Source organism: Doryrhamphus excisus, chromosome 10 (genome assembly GCF_030265055.1).
Source record: "Doryrhamphus excisus isolate RoL2022-K1 chromosome 10, RoL_Dexc_1.0, whole genome shotgun sequence".
In the NCBI taxonomy this organism is placed as follows: Eukaryota; Metazoa; Chordata; class Actinopteri; order Syngnathiformes; family Syngnathidae; genus Doryrhamphus; species Doryrhamphus excisus.
The window spans coordinates 1,747,805-1,769,839 of record NC_080475.1 but is presented as its reverse complement, the minus strand read 5'-3'; the positions used below and the strand labels follow the sequence as shown (position 1 = coordinate 1,769,839).

The 22,035-nt window shown below is 43.6% G+C and overlaps 1 protein-coding gene across 4 annotated transcripts in view; it reads left to right on the top strand.

Annotated features, from left to right (window-relative positions):
• Positions 1-22,035, top strand: part of znf1035 (zinc finger protein 1035) — a 31,582-nt gene that overhangs the window by 703 nt on the left and 8,844 nt on the right. The window contains exons 1-4 of one of the 4 annotated variants that reach the window (XM_058083825.1): positions 1,641-2,314; positions 7,783-7,838; positions 10,455-10,512; positions 10,591-20,133. In XM_058083825.1, coding sequence (XP_057939808.1) covers positions 10,622-18,505 — 7,884 coding nt within the window. In that variant the 5' untranslated portion in view covers positions 1,641-2,314; positions 7,783-7,838; positions 10,455-10,512; positions 10,591-10,621 and the 3' untranslated portion in view covers positions 18,506-20,133. Of the gene's footprint in view, positions 1-1,625; positions 2,315-7,782; positions 7,839-10,454; positions 10,513-10,590; positions 20,134-22,035 lie in introns of those variants that run through there. The other 3 variants (XM_058083824.1, XM_058083828.1, XM_058083827.1) reach the window with 3 other exon arrangements.

The window sequence follows — 22,035 nt, the reverse complement described above, 5'->3', positions numbered from 1 at the left end:
TTTATTTGGAGGCGGCGAGCGAGTGTTTAACTAGCCTGTTGTGCTAATATGTCACTGTAAGCTTTAACTTGTAAAACACACACAAGTCGTGTTTTTAGTCATGTGCACATGTGTCAATGTTTGTGTGTGTAAATACTGCATATACACGTTTATATGTACACAAATAAACACTTCTGCCATTATAACAATACAGTACATTTACAATGGTGGCCATATACTGTGTATTGTGAGTTTTTGAGAAGTCATGTATTTACTATGTTTTTAATATAGCTTTTGGTTAAATATATGCCCCAAAGGGAGTCACGTCATGAGACAATCTATTTATTCACCACATTATTATTATGTATTATTATACGTGAACCAGTTAACGACATTTCATTGGCAATTTCACTGCTGTGTTATTGTGCAATGACAATAAATAAAGTCTATCTATTTTGATTACAGAAATATTACAATAGACATGTAATCACTGTCAACATACTTGGTTTTGTGCCATTTTAACTATAAACTAGCAAGTCCACCAGTTACACATCCTATTATAACACAGTGGTTAACTTATTTCTAAATCTCTTTTAACAAATTTATAATCTAAGTTTACCTAAGTTTTCACCAACATCGCAGAATGGACAAAATTTTCAGTTGTATTCTGCCGTAAAATGTGTAGCGTGGGGATGTTAAAGCTGTTAATATTGTCAAACTATTTACGACTTAGTTGTGTTGTGATGAGCGTCCTGAAATGAGAAGCTTTGATGACCAATTTGCAAAATAGACCAAAAAGACTCTAATATAAAGACTAAACAATATGCGTTATGAGCAATTTGGTTATGTCAGAAACTGGTATCAATCTTAAAGATTGAACTGAACATGTATTTCAGTGTGCATTGTATTATTCTGCTGCTATTATTCCTTTAGCAATAATGTGTGTCCATGATTGTGGTTTATGGGGAAAAAGGTAAGGTAAGGTACTCAGACTGGGCCAGTCGTAACTGACATGTTTGGGTAATAATAATAATCATAGTAATACATTTTATTTAGAAACTATTTCCTAAAAACTCAAAGGCACTTTACAATGGAGCAATCAATGCCATAAAACGGAAGAATACAAGCCTCCGGGTACTCCGGTTTCCTCCCACATTCCAAAAACATGCTAGGTTAATGGGCGATTCCAAATTGTCCATAGGTATGAATGTGAGTGTGAATGGTTGTTTGTCTATATGTGCCCTGTGATTGGCTGGCGGCCAGTCCAGGGTGTACCCAGCTGGGATAGGCTCCAGCATGTCTGCGACCGTTGTGAGGATAAGCAGTATAGAAAATGGATAAATATTATAAGATCAAATTTGTCACAGTTTAATTTCAGAAAGTTAATCGATGATTTTATTTCAGAGAGACAGGAGGGGAGTGTGTGTGTGGGGGGAAAGGGGGGTAGTGATGGATTTGGTGGATATGTTGAGGTCGGCGTAGCACTGAAACTGAAGACCCCAACGGTGGATGATTTACCATGGTGGCTAAGCAACGATCTCTGGGGGACTCTTTTGCAAAGGGGGGCAGTGGAGGAGGAGCAGTGGTTGATTTGTATGAATTGAATCCAGGTGAGTGCAGTACCTCACCATCATAATACTATCAGACATTACTGTTTGTGATTCTGAGTAGTGAGTGCTCTGATCTGTGCTCATTTTTGCTACACTTCCCCTCCTGGAACAATTGGGAAGGATTACTGCCCATTTGTTCTGCAGTTCTTAAAGGGGAACTGCACTTTTTGGGGAATTTTGCCCATCATTCAAACCCTATGTGAAACATGAACACATATTTATTTCACTTTTCTGTGAATTATAACAGCTAGCTTACAATGCTGTCTTTGGGATACGCCTATTTTGACTTTGAAGCCCTGTAGAAAAATGTTGCATCGTTTGATATACATGCTGTGGGCATGCATTAAAGGCGGACCTATTATGCAAACGTTTCGGCCTTTTATATTTAGTTGTGGACTCCTGTAGAGCAGCTCCACACAATAACCACTCACAGCCCGCCGCCAGGCACACCCTCTATGGTTGGTCACACTGCCGGGTGCATAGAAACACTTCAGATTTCGCCCACTGCAGAGTGCATATAAAGACATCTGGTTTGTGCCACTAACTTTATAGGAGTTAATAGTAAACAGCTTTCTTATTAAAATGTCTGCTTTTAACATACAACCATATCTGTTGGATTCTGAATCTGATCCGGAGGTAGAGGATTCTGAATCCGATCCGGAGGTAGAGACTGTACTGTCCGAAGTTTCTTGAGAAAAGAGGTTACTTCAAGACGTCTCTCAATGGTAGGTAGCTTGAGCATTTTAGCATGAGGTTTCCTACAGCATTGCTAACGTGTAATGTGTTTTCCGGGACTACCAGTGTGTAAAAACCTCTGGTAGAGCCACTAATTGTTGTGGGAAACTGCTATTAGCAACCCCGCTTCCTCTATGCTATAAAGCTACACAGACAAGTGCTTTTGCTCCATGACTTGCACAAAATAAATGTAGTTTGGACACTGAAACTGTTACTCAACTGTTACTCAACTGACTCTTCCACACGACCAAGTAACGTTGGAAAGGCGTAGGGCTTCAGTAGGTTTGTCGGCTAGTCCAGCTGCATACTGGTCCATGTTCGCCAAACAGTCCAGTGTGAAATGCTGTTGACCGATTAAAGTGCATTTCTTTTGCTAGTAGGAACTCAGGAATCAGGAACTCCATCCACTTGTGCTTGATGGTGGCGTCTTTAGGAATTGTACATTGTGATGTGATGCTTCTTGGTGCAACTCTCTCTGTTTTGGCTGGATTTCTTCTGACATACACTCAGGGGCCAGAGACGCCTTGCCTGCCAAGTTTGAACCAACACGTCAGACACATGCTTCTAAAGTCCCAAGGGCAGTGAGAGTGGCTGGGGCAAGGAGGCAGGTTGAGGGACACCGAACCCTGGGCAGATGCAGGCATAGGACAAGGGGGCATGGAAGTGCCAGAGAAAGATTGACAAGTGTGCTAAAGGACGATGGCAGGAAAGTAAGCTAAGTGCCGTAGAGCCCTGGTAGGTGTTAACAACTCAATTTCGTTGATTACGGCCTGTGCAGACTTTTCCCCTTCTTATGTTACTTTTCGATGTTGTCATTTGTTGTCAGTATATTTGTGTTTATTGAACAATTGGATGCTAATACCGTTGGAGCATTTTAGATTCAGCCATATGAGGAAATAACAAATATATAGTGTTCTGTTTTATGGCAATTGGTTTACTTATAGATTTAGCTTTTTGTTGGTCACTACAATCTCAAGCAGGTTCAGACTCGGCTTCACTTGACGAGAGAGTGGATGAGCAGTCATCTTTCTTGGCGTTGGTTGTTTCTTGAACTGTTTTTCCATCATGATGTGCTGTCTTAGTAAATGTTTTCCGCAATCCCTCTGTGGACGAGTTCGACATGTGAGAACAGCACATATATGCACCAGTTATGCTCTGACTTTCTTGATATGCTTGGTGCCCCCCATCCTTTTGACTCCATGGCAACTGCAAACGGACATGAAGTCGTGCGACCTCGCAATTTCTTCCATGTGTAAACTTTGTCCCATTCACAATTGTACACTATCGCATTAAGAGAGGGGCAACTTATTTCGGACTCATCCCAATCATCGTCCTTTTCTGAAATACTGGATGTTTTCAGCAAGGCGATCAAAAGGTAGATTAGATAAAAGCTATGTTATGTTGGTCATTTGTAAAGAACACCTTACCTTTACACTCATCATCACCCAACATGAAGGTTGTGGGTTTGATCTTTAATCCCCTCTGTATCCTTGAGCTGGATGCAGAACCAGTTAGAGGCTCCTAATGCTGCATCATCAGAAGGTGAATGAGGTGACGGTGTCAAAGCACTCTGAGTACCTAATGAAATACGGTGGTTGTCGTTCGACACAGAGAGATCGCATTACAGTCATTCTATGTGGGACTTGGTGACGTTTTGCCGAGCCTTAGCCCACATTTTCATCACATACTTTGATGACCCAGATGGGTAATGAAAGGTAAGCCATCAGTTATCATCATCAAACGTTCTTTCATGGTTATGAAAGTGTACAATCACAAGAAGTTTGTGTTGTTTGCTAAGTGGGGCAAACACTGTCCGTGACCAGTAGTTAATGTCACAAATCTAGATGGGAAAAACTGGTAACTGTTGGTAGCTGGTAGCATTCTCTGTAGGCTCAGGTTTTATCCACACGGAAATGTTTTCAGGACAAAACAGCCAAGTATTTTATTGTTGTAGCCGGCTTTTAGAGTGGGACAATTTGAAAATCCCCAATGCCCGACACGACGGTTTTACGAGACTTTTGACGTCACCACCCCAACGTGACTGACCCCAGTTGACATTATCCTGATATTTTGGTGTCTTTTACTCCATATTGACTTACAAAAGTAAGTTCCCGTAAGTCGGGATGAGCCTCGGAAAGCAGAAGACGCCGGACTGTTCTTTCTTCTTCCATGGTTTGGTTTGTCTTGTGGTTTCATCTGCGTGTCTGTTCACAGCTCAATTGTGCCTTGTGTATTACATCGCTTTCACTCTGTGATGTGTACCCATCTGGATGCAAATATTGACTAATCTGGCACAGTGTGGACCCACATTTTTCTTTCAACCTGCCAAAAAAAATCTCATGACCGTTCCCGTGTGGGCAGAGCCTCAGGTTGATTTTGCTTCAGACTTACACCAGCCCTCTTTGAAATCGAGCATTCATTCATTCATTTTCTACCGCTTTTCCTCACGAGGGTCGCGGGGGGTGCTGGAGCCTATGCCAGCTGTCTTCGGCCGTAAGGTGGGGTACACCCTAGACTGGTCGCCAGCCAATCACAGGGCACATATAGACAAACAACCATTCACACTCACATTCATACCTATGGACAATTTGGAATTAACCTAGCATGTTTTTGGAATGTGGGAGGAAACCGGAGTACCCGGAGAAAACCCACGCATGCACGGGGAGAACATGCAAACTCCACACAGAGATGCCCGAGGGTGGAATTGAACCCTGGTCTCCTATCTGTGAGGTCTGTGCGCTAACCCCTAGACCACCGTGCCGCCCAACAATCGAGCAATTGATTTTAATTAAAGAAGGTGTGATACAAAACAGCTTGGGATTGTAACAGGCTGATGGTTTTTGATGGGTGAGAGAGTGGTCTCTGCGGGGGGAGATGGTGGAGAAGAGGATTGAGCCATCTGAGGCCAGCTATCAACAACTGCAGATGCTCTCTGCATGAGACTCTTGCAGCTCAGATAAGTAGCTGCAGTAACAGGCTCTGTGAACGGAAGAACAGAACGCTAATTCCTGCTGTATATTAGCTTTTGTTGATCAAATGCATGTGATGAATGTCATTAATAAGGACACAAATGTGTCAAATAACTGAATATACTCTACATAAAGTAAAGTAAATTACTCCCTAAGTATTCACCACCTTCAGTTCAGTATGTAGTATATGCACCTTTGGCTGCAATCACAGCACTGAATCTGTGTGGATATTTATGAATCGGCTGGCAGATCTGGACAACACAATTTCCCCTCCTTCCTACTTAAAACTCTCAGGTTGCTCCAGAATCAGGTGTAAACAGCTCTTTTGAAGGTCAGACACAAATTCTGAATAATTTGATATCTGGGTTTTGGCTTGGTCACTCTAGAACCTCTACCTTGTATTTAAATTTTTGTGTAATGTTGCTGTATGCTTGGGGTCGTTGTCTTGCTGGAAAATAAATCTTCTTCCAAGGTGTAGTTCTGCTGCAGATTGAAACCGGTTATCATTCACGATTTGCTGGCATTTTTGTACGTTCATGTACCCCTCTACTTTGAGAAGTATTTCAGGGCCTGCTGCTGAGAAGCATCCCCACAACCTGATGTGCCATTACCATAAGTCAATGGTGATGTGCAGTGTTTGGTGTCCGCCAAACATAGCATATAGTCTGATGGTCAAAAGTTACATTTTTGTCTCATCAGACCAAAAAAATCTTCTTCCTTTGGCCAAATGCCAAGTGAGATTAGCCTTACCTTCACATCCAGCTATGACTGGCGAAGATTCATGCAACAGTGTGTCCCATCTGGACAACTGAAGCGCTTAGCATTTTCAGAGTGGTCATTGGTGTTTTGGTGGCCTCCGTCACCAGTCTTCTTCTTGCCCAATTACTCACTTTGTGAGGATAGCCAGCTCTCGGTAGATTTAGAAAAATGCCATATCCTTCCACTTCGGTATTGTAGATTTGACCAAACTCTGGGATGCGTAGCGAGTTGGTACCCTTCCGCTTGTCCTAATATTTTCAGTTGTATTTTCCGAGTTTTTTGGGATGTTCTTTTGTTTTCATGTCGCAATTGTACCAGGAATACCAATGGACCAGGTGTTTTTTATAAGGTGGTGACCAGGTGTTGATTATATTGGCATGCATCTGAAATCTCTCTGAAATTTTGACACAAGTAGTTGATTCCAGGCTCTGCCCCAGCACTTCCATTCAGCAGCGGCCGGATAGATAGCACACACTCTTGTCACATGTGCTAACTCTTAATAGCAATGAGTAGGAGTGATGTCAGCTGTGTCTTTTTTGTTAACGTCCGAAAAAGAGGTTTTAGTTGAGTCCAAAATGTGTCATTACACAAGTTTCCAGTGGTGGCACAGAATGGGGCTGGCCATGCATTACATGAGAAACTCCCACGGAACGGCAATAAGTCGTTAGCTACTATATAACAGATAGGAGGTAACTGCAATCAATTATTTGACATAATGTGCAATGAGTTTTTTACACCATTGTGGAGGAATTTGGGCCCACTAATCTTAGCAGGATTGTTACATTTGAGCTGTATCGGAGGGTCTTCCAGCATAAACCGCCTTTTAATGTCATGCCACTGCATCTGATTAGGATTCAGGTCAGGACTTTGAGTAGGCTGCACCAAAGTCTTCATTTGGTTTTTCTTCAGTCATTCAGAGGTGGATTGCAGAATGCATGTTTGTTTTGATGTGAGGCCACAAACAGATGGCCGGACATTCTCCTTCGGGGTTTTTTGATAGACAGCCGAATTCACGGTTCCATTCATCACAGTGAGTCAGGTCCCAAAGCTGCAAAACAGCCCCAGACCATCTACCACCACCATATTGTCCTGTTGGTGTGATGCTCATTTTCTGGAATGCGGATTGGCTTTTATGCCGGATGTACTGGGACAACACACCTTCCAAAAAATTCAGCATTTTGTCAGACCACAAGAGTATTTTCTGAAAAATCATAGTGACCATTTAGATGTTTTCTGGCTTTTTGTTCAGCAGTGGTTTTTGTCTTGTCTACCATGCAGGCCATTTGTGCCCAGTGTGTTTCTTATGGTGGAGTCATGAACACTGACCTTTACTGAGGCAAGTGAGGCCTGCTGTTCTTTGGATGTTGGTTTCGGGTCTTTTGTGACCTCTTCGATGAGTCGTCACTGCGCTCTTGGGGTATTTTGGTTTGGCCGGCCACTCCTGGGACGGTTCACCACTGTTGGCTGTCACTGTGGTTCATTGGAGTCCCAAAGTGGCAACTTTCTTTCGACATGTTTTTTGTTTTTTTTTTAGTTCGGACCAGTTAGAGATTCTGCTACAATTGAGTGTTCCACCGGGAACATACTTCACCACACAAGAGGCACTACATTCCTTCTACACGATCACAAAAAATGCAGCATATGTTGAGCAACTTAACCTGTTTGTTGCAATGCTTTTTTTTTAAATTGCTAGCTACTATTTAGTAATTAGCATTTTCCTCCATTTACAGGAAACCAGGATTGATTGATGATCCAGAGTTCGGCACCCACAAGCATTTGGACACAGGTAGGTTTTTCACCTCAAATTGTTCATGTGTGTATGTGGTAGGCACTGTATGGATTTTTTAGGGATTTGTTTTTTTTTAATTACCTACAGTTTGCAAAAATGTTACACAGGCAATCAACTGTATCCTCATCCCAATATCTGTGCCACTGCTGATAACGTTAGACAGGACCAGCTTCCAAATCGTTATGCACGGGTAGCCCGGCTCCTTGGGTCTGCTGCTCGAAGGTGTGATGACCGTCTCCACACAATCTCATGAGATATCAGGAGACAGAGTATTACAGTGATGGAGGTCACTGAAGGGCATTAACCAAGAAGCAGGCCCAGCACAGCCCAGCACTGTACAGCTCTTTTGTGAAAGATCAGAATTGGAATGTTGGCCATCCTGTGCCGCATTTACTCACTGACATAAGTGTAGTCAAAGTCATGCACGACTGGTTTAGGTATTTCTTCCGATGAAACACCTCTACTTTTTCGTTGGAGTAGAATTACTGATTTCCCTCTGATGGAAGATGCTCCGGCTTTTGATTTAGACACATTTGCAAAATCACTCCCAACAGAACACACAGTCCAACCCCTCTCAAGCATTTGCTCATGTTGTGAGTGGATGTTGGCGACTATATTTAGTAGGAACGTCTCTCAGAAGTTCACACTCTGCAACAAGATTTGGAAAATGAACTCAAAACTCACCCGAGCCCACCTTGCATGTTGGCAAAAAGACACGATTAAAACTATTTGAAACTAAGATCCTTGGGATTATCATGGGCTGGTTCATCTGCCCCTGCAGAGTCTTGCCGGCACTGGGGAGCTAAACATGAATGCTGACATGTACTCTGACATACTGAAGGAGAATAGTATCTGCTTTCAAGGGAAACTGGACTGCAAGGTAGTATATGAACATGATAATATCATGGAATATAAAAAAGAAAGCCAGCAGTTAAGAGTTCTGAACAATAACGTCCATTTTCTGTACTGCTTATCCTCACGAGGGTCGTGGGCATGCTGGGGCTTCGGGCAAGAAGACAGCTGGTCGCCAGTCAATCACAGGACACATCTAGACAAACAACCATTCACACCACACTCACATTTATACCTTGGCAATTTGGAGTCGCCAATTAAACTAACTTTTTGAAATGTGGGAGGAAACTGGAGTACCCGGAGAAAACCCATGCATGGGAAGAACATACAACCTAAACACGTCGAGGCCTGAGCGGGGAATTGAACCTCTCCTAGCTGTGTAACCTCCACACTAACCACTCGTCCACCATGCAGCTTGAACAATACCATATTACCAAAAGGTTCAACCTATCTGGACATGCTTTTACTAGACGGCCAGATCTTACATAAGTGGTATTTGACCAAACATCTTACGGACGTTACCTCAGGAGAGGTGTTACCCAACCTCAGGTCAAGTTAATCTCTTCTCACGAAGTTGGAGTTGTGTCAAGTATGTCTCCAGACCTAAACCTTTTTGGGCATCCATGGGGCAAACTGAAATGCATTAATTCCGGAAAACCTACACAACTACTGCATTATCATCCAGTAGTACCTTCATATCATTGTGTAGTGCCTTGGTAACAACGCAGTGCTCTAGTATCCTGAAGGTTTCCAACCGGATCATACATCTCAGAAGAGCTCTTCATTCTGTGTTTGTACATTTCCAATCTGTGTGTCCATGCCTCTTAGATCTTACCTTATTTGTGCGACAGTTTCTCGCAGTTGCTCTTTCATTTCCTCCCTCAAGGCGCAATGTACAGTAGCAACCAGAACTTCTCTGACACTATTACTGTTCGAGGACACGGAATTACATCCTTCGAGGCACCATTTGTACCCGGATTTCCAGGACCGGTATCATTTTGCTTTTTGTTTGGCATTCTTGCTAGGCAACCACTTTGCACTTCAGCAGTTAGCCGGTTAGCTTGGCTCGCTCTTAGCCTTCAGCGCCTATAACTTGTTCATTTCAAGACATCTGTACCTCTTGCCTGTGCATGTGTCAGTTCCAAGTTCAGAGTTTCAGCAAGCTGTTCTAATCTTGTGTTCCCAAAGTGTAGTCAGGACAGTGCCCAAATAGTTCAAACTTTAGTGACGACAGCAGGGCTCTTGCCATGTATGACTTTTCTTTTTTTAATTCTGGAAAAAAACTGGTGGCATCAAAAAGAGAAGATAATGCTCTTGCAAACTTGAGACTGCATTGTAACAGACATGTTAAGATAGCGTTGGCATTTGTAATTATTGTTCTTGTACACCGCTAATGCAAAGTCAAGTCTCTGGATTATACTATCTCGTACTGTGATGGACACGGTAAGCTAGAGTTAGCATGCATGTTCATTACAATTTTCTGATGCTATTCTTGTGGCGATCATTAAGTGATGATGAATCTGAATTTCGAGCCATGTGGTTGACTGGTGACAAAGTGAAGGTGTACGCAGCCACTCGGTGTGCTAGGATAGGCTCCAGTTTACCCGTGACCTTGAGTGGGATAAGTGGTAAAGCATGTAGCTACAGAAAATTAGACTAATTGTATCTGATTCCTCCGCTCTGTAGAAGGATTTTTTTGGTGGGAATTATTTCTTCTTTGACTGACTTGTTCCCTCAAATGCTGTTTTGCTTGATTTTCAGATTCCCTTTTAGATGTCACCAATATCCTGAAGAATCCCTTTCTTTCTTCACTTAAAAGGTGGGACTTAATAATTTAGTTCATTTTTGGATTCTTGTATACCATTTTGTAATGTCATGTTTTTTATTATTATTTTAGGGGAATACACACAGAAAATCCTTGAGGAATAATGGCTCATGAGTGGGACTCGTATTTTCAAAACTTTGCCCCGCTGTCATCAGATCCAAAGACTTTGAGGACATCGGAACCAGAGGAAAGTCTTCCACATCATATAGAGAACTTCATGGGACAGCATGAGTTCACCAACTCTACAGCTTCACACACTGCTTCTGTATCACAGTCTCTGTTTGATACAAACTATTACTCAAATTCCAATATGGAAAATTCAAATTCCGACTGTGTTTACGAAACTTTTTTGAACGAAACCCCATGGCAAAAAGAGGAACACACATCAAAGGACCTCGCGTTCAAAGGTAGGGATCCTGACGTTCAAGGGACAACTACCAATGGATTATCTTCACCTGGACGTTTCCCTTCATCCTATTCAACTGAATTACAAGGACTAAAGCAAAACTGTGAACTCATAGCCACATCTCTTCTTGAGGACTATTCAGATGTTAGTAGTTGCTCAGACACAGATGTCAGTAAAACTGGGCTGTCACGTAAATTTATTACAACTACCCCTAATCAACAGCGTAAAACTGATTCTACTGCAAAACAAAGTCCATCAGAATGGCTTTTCCCTCACAGTGGAGATGGGAAATCTGCAAATGAGAGGAATGCAATGAGCTCAGATTCATCAAAACTGACGGTGGGGGAAAACATTGGTAAATACATCCCAGAGATAGACGCACAAGATGTTTGTTGGACTGTAGGACATGAAGAGCCCTGCTCAGGTTTTTCTACCCAAATAAGCGTGACACATAAAGACAAACGGAGAGCTCAAATTCAAGAACAAAACAATCCAGATCAACACCAAATCGAAGGACACTACTCGGACATTTCAGTCAGCGACAGTGAAAACTTGACCGGCATAGAGGATCACCCAGATGATGGAAAAGAGCAGATGACTCCACCTGCATACACAAAAACCTTATCTGCAAACATGGAAAAGCATGTCGAAGGACTAGAGAGAGGAACCAAAGAAACACGCCCACTGGAAACCCAAAAGGCTGTTGCTCAGCACAAAAGAAATACCATACATGTTAAACGGACCAGGAGTGACATCCTTCAACTGAAGGACAAAGAATCTGATTCATTGGTTGAAGATCCAAGTGCCGTTGATCAGCGAAAAGAAAATGTGACACTAAATGACCAGGCAGTGATTGGAAAAAAGAAAAAAAATGTTGCTTCCTGTTTAAAGTTATCCAAGCATCAGGCTTCTAAAACGGTAGTTCAGGACAACAATTGCAGCGATGTCACCTCAATGGGTGACGGTCATTTTTGTAGTAATTCAGATCTGTCTCTCAACTCCAATAACTCCAGCGCAGACATCTGCCCACAACAACCATTCTCAAGTACAGACACAAAGCTTTCTGTCAGAAAGGAAACCACTTGTGTCCAAGAGGAGATGGAAACGGTGTCCTCCAAAGCTATTACTACTGACTGTTCTAAATTGGATATGTGCGTTGAAGACAAGGATTTAGACTCCTACTCACAGAAAGATGACCCAAACAATGACTATACCTGCCTTGATAAGAATTCAGGATGCTCAAACGAAAACTCTTCTGGATGCCGTCAAAGTGATGAAAACCCAGTGCCCTCAGAACAAGAAAGGCTGGCAGGATGTGCATCATTCGAAGGGATGGACACATCCGAGGGAGTTGAGCTGTCAAGAGAAGATTCAAGTAACAATTACTCGGCAAAACTTGCGGAAGAAACCTGCATTGGCAGAACTAACAGCAACAGCATGATTGACTCAGAAGAGCAAGGTACTGTAAAATCATCTTTACAAATGAGAAAACGACTGCAGCCTGTTGTGATTATGAAGAAAATCAAGCCCGTCAATGCAGAGACTAATTTGTATCACTGTGCAGTTTGCCAGCATGAAACCCACAGCGTCGATCATTTAATTGAGCATCACCATTGCCAACATTCAGTGCAGAACTTCCCATTTTTCAGGACAGCCAATCGATACCTGATGAGTAATAAATCAGACAAACATTTGACAGAGGTAACCAAACAGCTTAAACATGCGTCTCGCTTGCGGAAAAAGAAAGGCCGTTATTTTTGCAGCGTTTGCAACTTCTCATTTTTACTAAGAGGTCCGTATATGAATCACATGCGGCGTCACACTGGCGGAACACCTTACAAATGCAATGCATGTGGTACATATTTTTCACATAATACTTGCTTGGTAAGACACAAGAATGTACCTGGTAGATGCAAGGGTCCAAAAGCGATGACTCCAGATTTAAAGCCCAATGACCATAATGTTATCAATTCCGAGAAACCCGAAGCTACATCACCACCACCACCACCACCACCGACAGTTGTGATACAGAGTAAACGCCATGACAATCTACTTGAATGTCGGGTGAAGTTGGTTGACATATCCAAAGGTCATGTCTGTGTCCATTGTAGCAAAATATTCTCAACTGCAAAGAAAGTCAAAAGGCATACTTACAGGGTACACAAAAGAAAGCTATTATTAGCTGCGAGACAAGCTAATAGTACCACAAAACCCACTAAAGAATCCAATGTGAATTCCACAGACACACAAAATCACAAATCCAGTGACAAGACCACAAAAAAATCCCATTCCAACACCGAAGCAAAAAACTATCATTATAAATGTCCTCTTTGTCCAAGACTTTTCATCTATTCCTACAACAGAACACGACATTTACGTGAATGTGTCAGACTGGCTGTTTGTAACAGCAAGGGGAAAGTTGGTGATCGATACAGATGCCCGCTGTGTTATGCCACCTTTTCTGTGCCAGGCAACAGATACAGACACATAAAAGCCACTTGCCTCAGACAGTATCTCATTCGTTTATCCAATAAGGAAATGAAAAAGTCAAAGGAAAATAAGGAAAAAATACCAATGGAAAACAAACACGATGAGCAGGAACCGACAGACTCAAAAGTGACAATAAAAGCCGACCACACTTACAAATGCAACCTTTGTCCAGCGGTTTTTCAACACCCAACCGGGCTCTTCAAACATATGAAGAGGCATGAGTCCAAAATCACTGGCAAAATGATCAAGTACAAGACTTCAGTTTTGTCCAAGTCCAAACTAACTCCTTCCAGCATGCCAGCCACCGCGGAGAGCAAAAGTGACAATAGCGTCAAACCAGAAGAAGAAATTGCTGCTCTTTCCTTGAGTTGTAGATTTTGTGACAAAAACTTTGACACATCACAATCACTGAAGAAGCACTTGCTCTCCCACAGAGGTGAAAGACCGTACCGCTGTCTGCAGTGTGCAAGAGGATTCAAGAAACGTGTCTACCTATTGGGTCACAAAATTGTCCATCGAATGATGCAGTGCACACTTTGCAAAAAGATCCTTCCGAATGCCGGGCATTTTGTCCACCATGCCAAATTATATCACAAAGGAGAAAAGTTCCCATGTGCAGACTGTGAAAAACAGTTTCACAATCCCGCAGAACTCCTTAGACATCAAAAATTACACAAAACCGCAAAAGACGAGGCTCATCTTTTGAAAGAAAAACCACTGCAGCCCTTGGAGTTTCAACAAGAACCAGTCAAACCACAGAGTCTCCAGTGTTCCCTGTGCAAAAAAGAATTTGATAATGTCCACGCACTCGGGGAACACTGTCGTACGCACATATCTTCATCTAAATGTCCTTTTTGCAATAAAGACTTTATTGCACGCCGACATTTGTTAAACCACATGGACGAACACACAGGAGAAAAACCTTATTCCTGTACAGGCTGTGGAAAACGTTTCATTCGAGAAGTGAACCTGAAAAATCACAATGAAAACTGTGCGGCAACTCTGAAAGCCACGCCAAACCTGAAAAATAACAACAAAAAGTCTCCACAATCTCCCAAACCCTTACCGTATTATACCAGGGGAAAACATCAGTGCTCCATTTGCTCTCGATCATTTTGTAAGAAAATCCGCCTCTTTGCTCATTACGAGGCCCACAAGGCAAATACTCTGTGTTGCTGCACAAATTGTGGGATGTACTTCGGAGCGAATAAATACGCCGAACATTGGGCACACTGTGGAGAGATTCCAGAAACCAACGTTGGCTTATCTTCTACTGGCAATGCATGTCAAAGCGCCCCTAAAAAAAGCCTGAACGCTAATAAAACTACATCCCAGTCCAGTGCATCAAGGATGTTTCCATTTAGGTGTCCTTACTGTACACGGAGGTTTCGGTTCAGATCCGTACTCTTTAAACATAGCGTGGCACATACCGGTGTTCAGCCGTATCCATGTACGCATTGCGGAAAAAGATTTCCATCAATGTCAACGCAGTTGCACCATGAAGAGAGCTGTAGTAGTGCTTTGAAGGAAGAAGAGTCCAAATCCGAAAGTGTGGCTTCGACAGATTTGCCAAAATTTCCCACTCACCAAGACGAAGCGCAGCAATCCCCGGTAAAACCTGGAGAAGAATTGAAATGTAAATTCTGCACAAAGACATTTGTTAAACCACGAAGCCTACGACGTCATATTTTGACCCACAATGAGGTGAATCCCTATCGGTGTAAAGCCTGTGACAGCTGCTTTTCAAGGTACGATTATCTTAAAGTACACCAGGGTCATTGTAAAGAGAAACGATTAAGGCTAGCGGTCTGCATTCCCAAAATCAGCCTGGATGATGTCGGCCAGGGTTGGAAAGACCGGTATCCCAGTGACCCTGAGGCAAAACTGGACACATTTGACTGTGAAGTCTGTTCAAAGAACTTCCCGACTCAATCGAAACTTTCCCGCCATGTCACAATGTTCCACACTGCCAAATTATTTCGGTGTCCACGTTGTGATGCGGGGTTTTCTCATGAAAAAACTCTAAAAAGCCACAGGAAGTTGAAAAGGTGCAAGAAAATCTCAAAGGAAACCAATACCCCACCAGAAGAAACTCCAGCAGCAGAAAATGTCAAAAATCCACTTCAAGAGGATAAAGTTCAGCAACTCCAACAGAAGCAAAAATACCCTTGCAGCTACTGCCCTCGTGCTTTTGCAACCAGGGCAAAGTTGACCATCCATACCCGACTGCACACAGGAGAGAAGCCGTTTGCTTGTGACTGTGGCCAGCGATTCATCAGACGGGATTATTTGCAGCGTCACCTTCGAAAATGCACCATGAAACAAGAAAACACCAAAGAACACGCAGATCTTAAAAAAGACTGCAATGCGATGACCTGCTTGTCAGTGTCAACAGTCGGACAGAACCAGGAAACTATGACCCAAAGCCTGAACGGCTTTTCTTGTGCATACTGCAGTTCACGGTTTTCTTTGTTTTCACAGCTTCAAGAGCATTTTTTGAGTTCACACCAGCTGGAAACAATGGCTCAAACGGTTTCACCCGCTCCTCTTCAACATCACCTGTCAAAGTTACCGAACATTGACGACGAGGTACTGGACAATAAGCCCAGTGAAAGCATGAATTTGACATGCAAACTGGATACGGCAATTGTTGGCGATTTATCTGAATCCCTGGTTTGTCCAGTGTGCAATATGTCCTTTGAAAATAAGGCCGGTCTCAAGGGTCATTCCCGTGTCCATTCAAAGGAGAGCCTGTTTAAATGTAAAACGTGCAAGAAAGGCTTTTGGAATAAAAATCTACTCCGCAACCACAATAGGAAATGCCGACAAGGACATGGTGATGCAACAGTTACGGAAACCCCTCTGAAAGCGGACCTTGATCTTGAAGACTCCATTCTAGTGTTCAAAGACGATTCAAAAACAACAGGGACCGGAGTTTTGCAGACAAATTTCTCCTGCAAAAGTGAGCACCGAAACGAAGACAAAGTTCCGGCGCAAAGCACTGAAAACACTGAGAAGAAGGTGGTCCAGTACCAATGTTCAGAATGTGATTTGAGCTTCACTGACGGCTTGATGCTCATCAGTCACCTTGAGGACCATGGAAGAGAGGAGCAAGCAAAAAAACTCCATACCTGTGCAAAGTGTGGGCAGTTTTGTTCAAGCCAATCCGTTCTTGAAAAACACATGAGGCTGCATGGTCAGTATAAGGAATTTTCTTGTTCTGACTGTCCCAAGTTATTTTCCACTTCATCCGAATTGGAAATCCACAAAACACTTCATGACCCATTAAGACCGTTTCCCTGCAAACTATGTGGTCAGCGGTTTTGGTCACAGCAGTCTCTTTGCAACCATTACAAAGAAGAACATCCAAAAAATACATTTTCTTGTCAATTCTGCCAGAAGGTATATTCTAGCAAAAAGGCTCTACAAAGACACTGCAGGAAATGGCATCTTAAGGAGCAAAGTGTCCTTCATAACACGGAGAACAGCGGTCAAGCCAGTCCAACATGTGGAAGTGACAAAGACGGAAGTAATAGCAGGGACAGTGACTCTGACTCTCCGTATTTCCCGTGCCACGTATGTGGTAAGACATTCCCAACATCGGAAAATCTGGAGGATCATCAAAAATGTCATCTCGGTGAAAAACCGCATGAGTGTGCGGAATGTGGCAAATGTTTTTTCCAGGCGGCTCAGTTGGAGCAGCATAAACGAATGCATAAGTCGGAATTGCAGTGTCAGGTTTGCGGAAGAGGTTTCATGTCCAACTTCGCACTGCGGAATCATAAACACAGTCATGGAAAGAGCCGTCCTCACCGGTGCCCCAAGTGTCAGCTCAGCTTCACTGGACCGTCACAGCTAGCAGAACATATGTCCACTCACCGGGAAGAGAACTTTCCATGTGACATATGCAATCAAGTGTTCCTCTCCAAAAGCAGTCGAGCCGAGCACAGGAAAACGCACGCGCTGTCGAATAAGGCGCCATCGCCTTCGCGAACACCACCACAACAACGTAAAAGGCCTTTTCCCTTTGAAAGTACACTGGAACAAGTCAAAAAACTGAAATACCGCTGCGGGTTATGTAACGAGCGCTTCAAAGGCCCGGAGGATCTCTCGGAGCACGGATGCAAACCAAGCAAGGAGCGACCGTATTCGTGTTTAGATTGCGACAAACATTTTCTTCATCCATCTCACCTGAAACAGCACCGAGTCGTCATCCATCAAGTGGCGTCAGAGACTGATTGCGAATATTTATGTAATCATTGCAATACCCCTTGCGCCTCTCTTGAGCACTTCCTTAGTCATCTGAAAAACCATGAAAATGAACATACAGTAACGGACAACCTGCCCGTTACGCTGAAGTGCAAAATGTGCAAAATGACCTTTTCCTCAAAAAGTAATCTTGATGAACACGAGCGACATCATTGTGTGTCCGCTACAAATTTTGAATGCAAGGAGTGCGGTCGGAGATTTTTGGAACGTGATGCTTTGCAACAGCACCTCTGTTCCCATCAACTGCAAGAACCTCAGGAGAACGCGCATGACTCGACCTCAGAAACCACCCATCGGGTAACCGTACCAGAGGAGGACGTTGATGTCACCGGTGAAGAATTATACCACTGCCGCGATTGCTCAATGCAGTTCTCTTCAAAAAGCATTCTCTTGGAGCATCAGAACACTAAACACAACAAAGAGTGGCAAATTAAGAGAGCGTTCAAATGCACGTATTGTGAAAAGACCTTCGCTTGGAGGCATTCCCTTAGAAATCACGTACGGAAGATCCACATGACGACTCCGCCCCAAAACACGGCATCGCCAGCAAAAAACAAGCTGAAATGTACCCAGTGTAATTATGAGTCGAAGACACCACAAGAACTGTCGTTGCACATGAGAATGCACGCTGAAACCGAAGTCGGGAAGTACCGCTGCGATATGTGCTACAAGTCGTTTGCGTCAACTGGTCAGCTTGAACTGCATCAGGAAAGTCATGTCGGGCAGATTGTGTATGAATGCACAGAATGCGACAAAGCATTTGCTTTTCCTCACTTGCTGGAGGAACATCAACTGACGCACAAAACAATAGCAAGTACATGATAGACACTATTATTTGTCAAAACTGAACCACATGTACAAAGACCTCTACATGAGTTAGATCCAATTCGGGTCGATCCCTGTTAATTTTGTAAATATGAATATTGGCCTTTGTACCAAATACACAGGCGACAAATGTTCTTCATATTTGTCCATAGGCACCACTTTTTATACAACATTTATGAAATGTAAAATTGTATAGAATCTGTCTTTATTTTCCAGACCTTAGAAGTCGTCTGTTCTGTTTTTTCGGATGGTTTTTCCTGTTTATTTTTGTTCAAATCTTGTGAGTTGACAAATTTGAAACAATGTTAGAACTGAATACCGTTCATTTTTTGAATACATTTCATTGAATACACTGGAACAGCTAATCATGGTTTTTGGTTTTACCGTTTTGGAAGGGGGAAAAAAATAAATGTGGGTTTGTCATGAAAAGTAGTGTTTTCTTTGACTAAATATTAAAATTCACTTTGTCGTTAAGTTGGAGTATGTGATGCCCAGCCAAGTCACACACGTATTGTGTTATGCATGTTAAATTTTCGCACAACTTCAACTTCATGGCAAAAAATCAGAATGATCCCTTTCAGGTACATTGAAGTCTAATTGGAAGTCTGGCTGACCTAACATGGGATTGACAACAAATTTGAGTTTAGTACTTTATCCTCAAGTATAACATGACTTAATACTTGATGTAGACATATTTTGGCAACAGTCAAATATTAGTCGTAGTTGGTTACCAGAGTTCCAGGAGGGATATTGGTCAACTCCTTCGCAGATACTTTCCAAATCCTGCCGCTTGGCAACTTCAACTTTCTGTCCCTCAGTTCTCAGTTGGATTAAGTTCTGGACACTGCCTACGAATCTCCAGGATCTTAATGCATATGTTGAGGGTGACTGTCCTTGAAGACCCACCTATGAACCATCTTCAGTGATCTAGCTGAGACCTTAATTCTCATCCAAAACTGTACGGTACATGGCCCAATTCACTTGCCCCTCAAGTCTTCCTGTACCTTAAGCCGAGGAAAAGCCCCGGAATATGTTTGTTGGACAATAGGGACGCTGTTGTTGGGGTATATTCAACATCCATCCATTTTCCTCCGCTTGTCCGGGTCGCGGGGGCAGCAGTCTTAGTAGGGAAGCCCAGACTTCCCGGTCCCCGGCCACCTCCTCCAGCTCCACTGGGAGGACACCAAGGCGTTCCCAGGCCAGCTGTGAGACATAGTCCCTCCAGCGTGTCCTAGGTCTGCCTCAGGGCCTTTTCCCGGCTGGGCATGCCCGGAACACCTCACCAGGGAGGCGTCTGGGAGGCATCCGGACTAGATATATTGATATTCAACATATCTGCCTCCAAACACAGCCAGTTGAACTGATGCCAGAGCTCATTTATCTGACCACATCACATTTAACCAAAGTCTGAGATGCAGGATCTCAGTCCCATTACAGCCAAGTATGTTACTAATGGCTTTCTTGGTGACTGTGGTCCCAACTCCCAATTGAGATCATTAACCAGCTCCTCTCTTGTAATTCTGGGCTGGGCGCTCACCTTTCTCTGAATCATTCTTACTCCCCGAGGTGAAATCTTGCAAGAGGCTCCAGAGCAAAGGCCACTGACTGTTCTTCTCAAGCTTATTGCTGAAGGGACAGGAGGAATTCAGTCATTCATTCATTTTCTATCGGTTATCCTCACAAGGGTCGCGGGAGCCTATCCCAGCTGTCTTTGGCGGGGTACACCCTGGACTGGTCGCCAGCCAATCACAGGACACATGTAGTCAAACAACCATTCACACTCACATTCATACCTATGAACAATGTGGGAGGAAACCAGAGTACCCAGAGAAAACCCACACATGCACAGGGAGAACATGCAAACTCCACACAGAGATTGCTGAGGGTGGAATTGAACCCTGGTCTCCTAGCAGTGAGGTCTGTGCGCTGGTTCGTGTCTTCCACGATATACAGAAGGACTGAAGTCTGAGGTAGAGGAGACAAAAGGAGCGCATTCTGTCTGCAGAACACGTTCTTAGCAAGCCAAATGCCACCTCAGAACCCTGGCTTGCTGATCTCACGGATCTCCTGGGTGAAGATAATGAATGCGGCGTTCCTGGGCTGGCATAGTAAGTCGGTCTCCGATTGTTGGAGGCCTGTTGGATGTTTTACATACCTTTCGAATTGAACACTTCCCTTCCCCCCTACAGGGTTTTGTTGTTTGAAAACAAAAATGTTGCCAAAGACAAGGAGGAAGGTAAGGAGGTAGCTTTGTGACGGTCAAAAGAATGTATGTTTCAGGAACATTCACTACGTGCAGGCAAGCGGTCGCTTGTGGAACATATGTTATCAGATGGATACAACACACTGGATTGTTGCAGGAAAGACTCTTGACGTCCTTTTTGTGTGTATGCATCATAACTCTGAATTGTCTTTCATCATGCTAGCTGTGTAAGCGATGTTTTGGGGGCGAAGCGCACCTCAACCTGGTGTGTGTGTGATGCCCTGGCCATTTCTGATTAACATACAAACTTCCTGTGCATGCCTCACCCATTTTTGAGAGTGTGACACCCACTTCTGGTTTATGCCCCGCCCATTCCGAGTACCAATAGGAACATCAAAGCTATTTCTTAACAGGCCATGCAGGCTTTCTTATGGTGGAGTCATCAACACTGACTTTAACTGAGGCAAGTGTTGTTGTGGGGCGGCACGGCGGTTGAGTGGTTAGCGCGCAGACCTCACAGCTAGGAGGCCGGGGTTCAATTCCACCATCGGTGTGGAGTTTGCATGTGCAAGCATGGGTTTTCTCCGGGTACTCCGGTCTCCTCCCACATTCCAAAAACATGCTAGGTTAATTAGCGACTCCAAATTGTCCATAGGTATGAATGTGAGTGTGAATGGTTGTTTGTCTATATGTGCCCTGTGATTGGCTGGCCACCAGTCCAGGGTGTACCCCGCCTCTCGCCCGAAGACAGCTGGGATAGGCTCCAGCACCCCCGTGACCCTTGTGAGGATAAGCGGTAGAAAATGAATGAATAACGTGGGATACTGTTGGGTCCATAACTCTCTTATTATACTCTCTATAATAAAAGGAGACCCGAGTTTGATTCCACCCCCGGCCATCTCTGTGTGGAGTTTGCATGTTCTCCTCGTGCATGCGTGGTTTTTACTCCGGTTTCCTCCCACATTCCAAAAACATGCTAGGTTAATTGGCGACTCCAAATTGTCCATAGGTATGAATGTGAGTGTGAATGGTTGTTTGTCTATATGTGCCCTGTGATTGGCTGGCCACCAATCCAGTCCAGGGTGTACGCCGCCTCTTGCCCGAAGACAGCACCCCCCGCGACTCTCATGAGGAAAAAGCGGTAGAAAATGAATGAATGAATGAAGTGTTGTTGTGGGGTCTTTTGGGACCTCTGAAATGCGTCACTTGCATCATTCTTGGGGTAAATGTAATTGGCCGACCACTCCTGGGAAAGTTCACTACTGGTCCATGTTTTCACCATTTGTACGTAATGGCTCTTGATGTGGTTTGCTGGAGTCCTAAA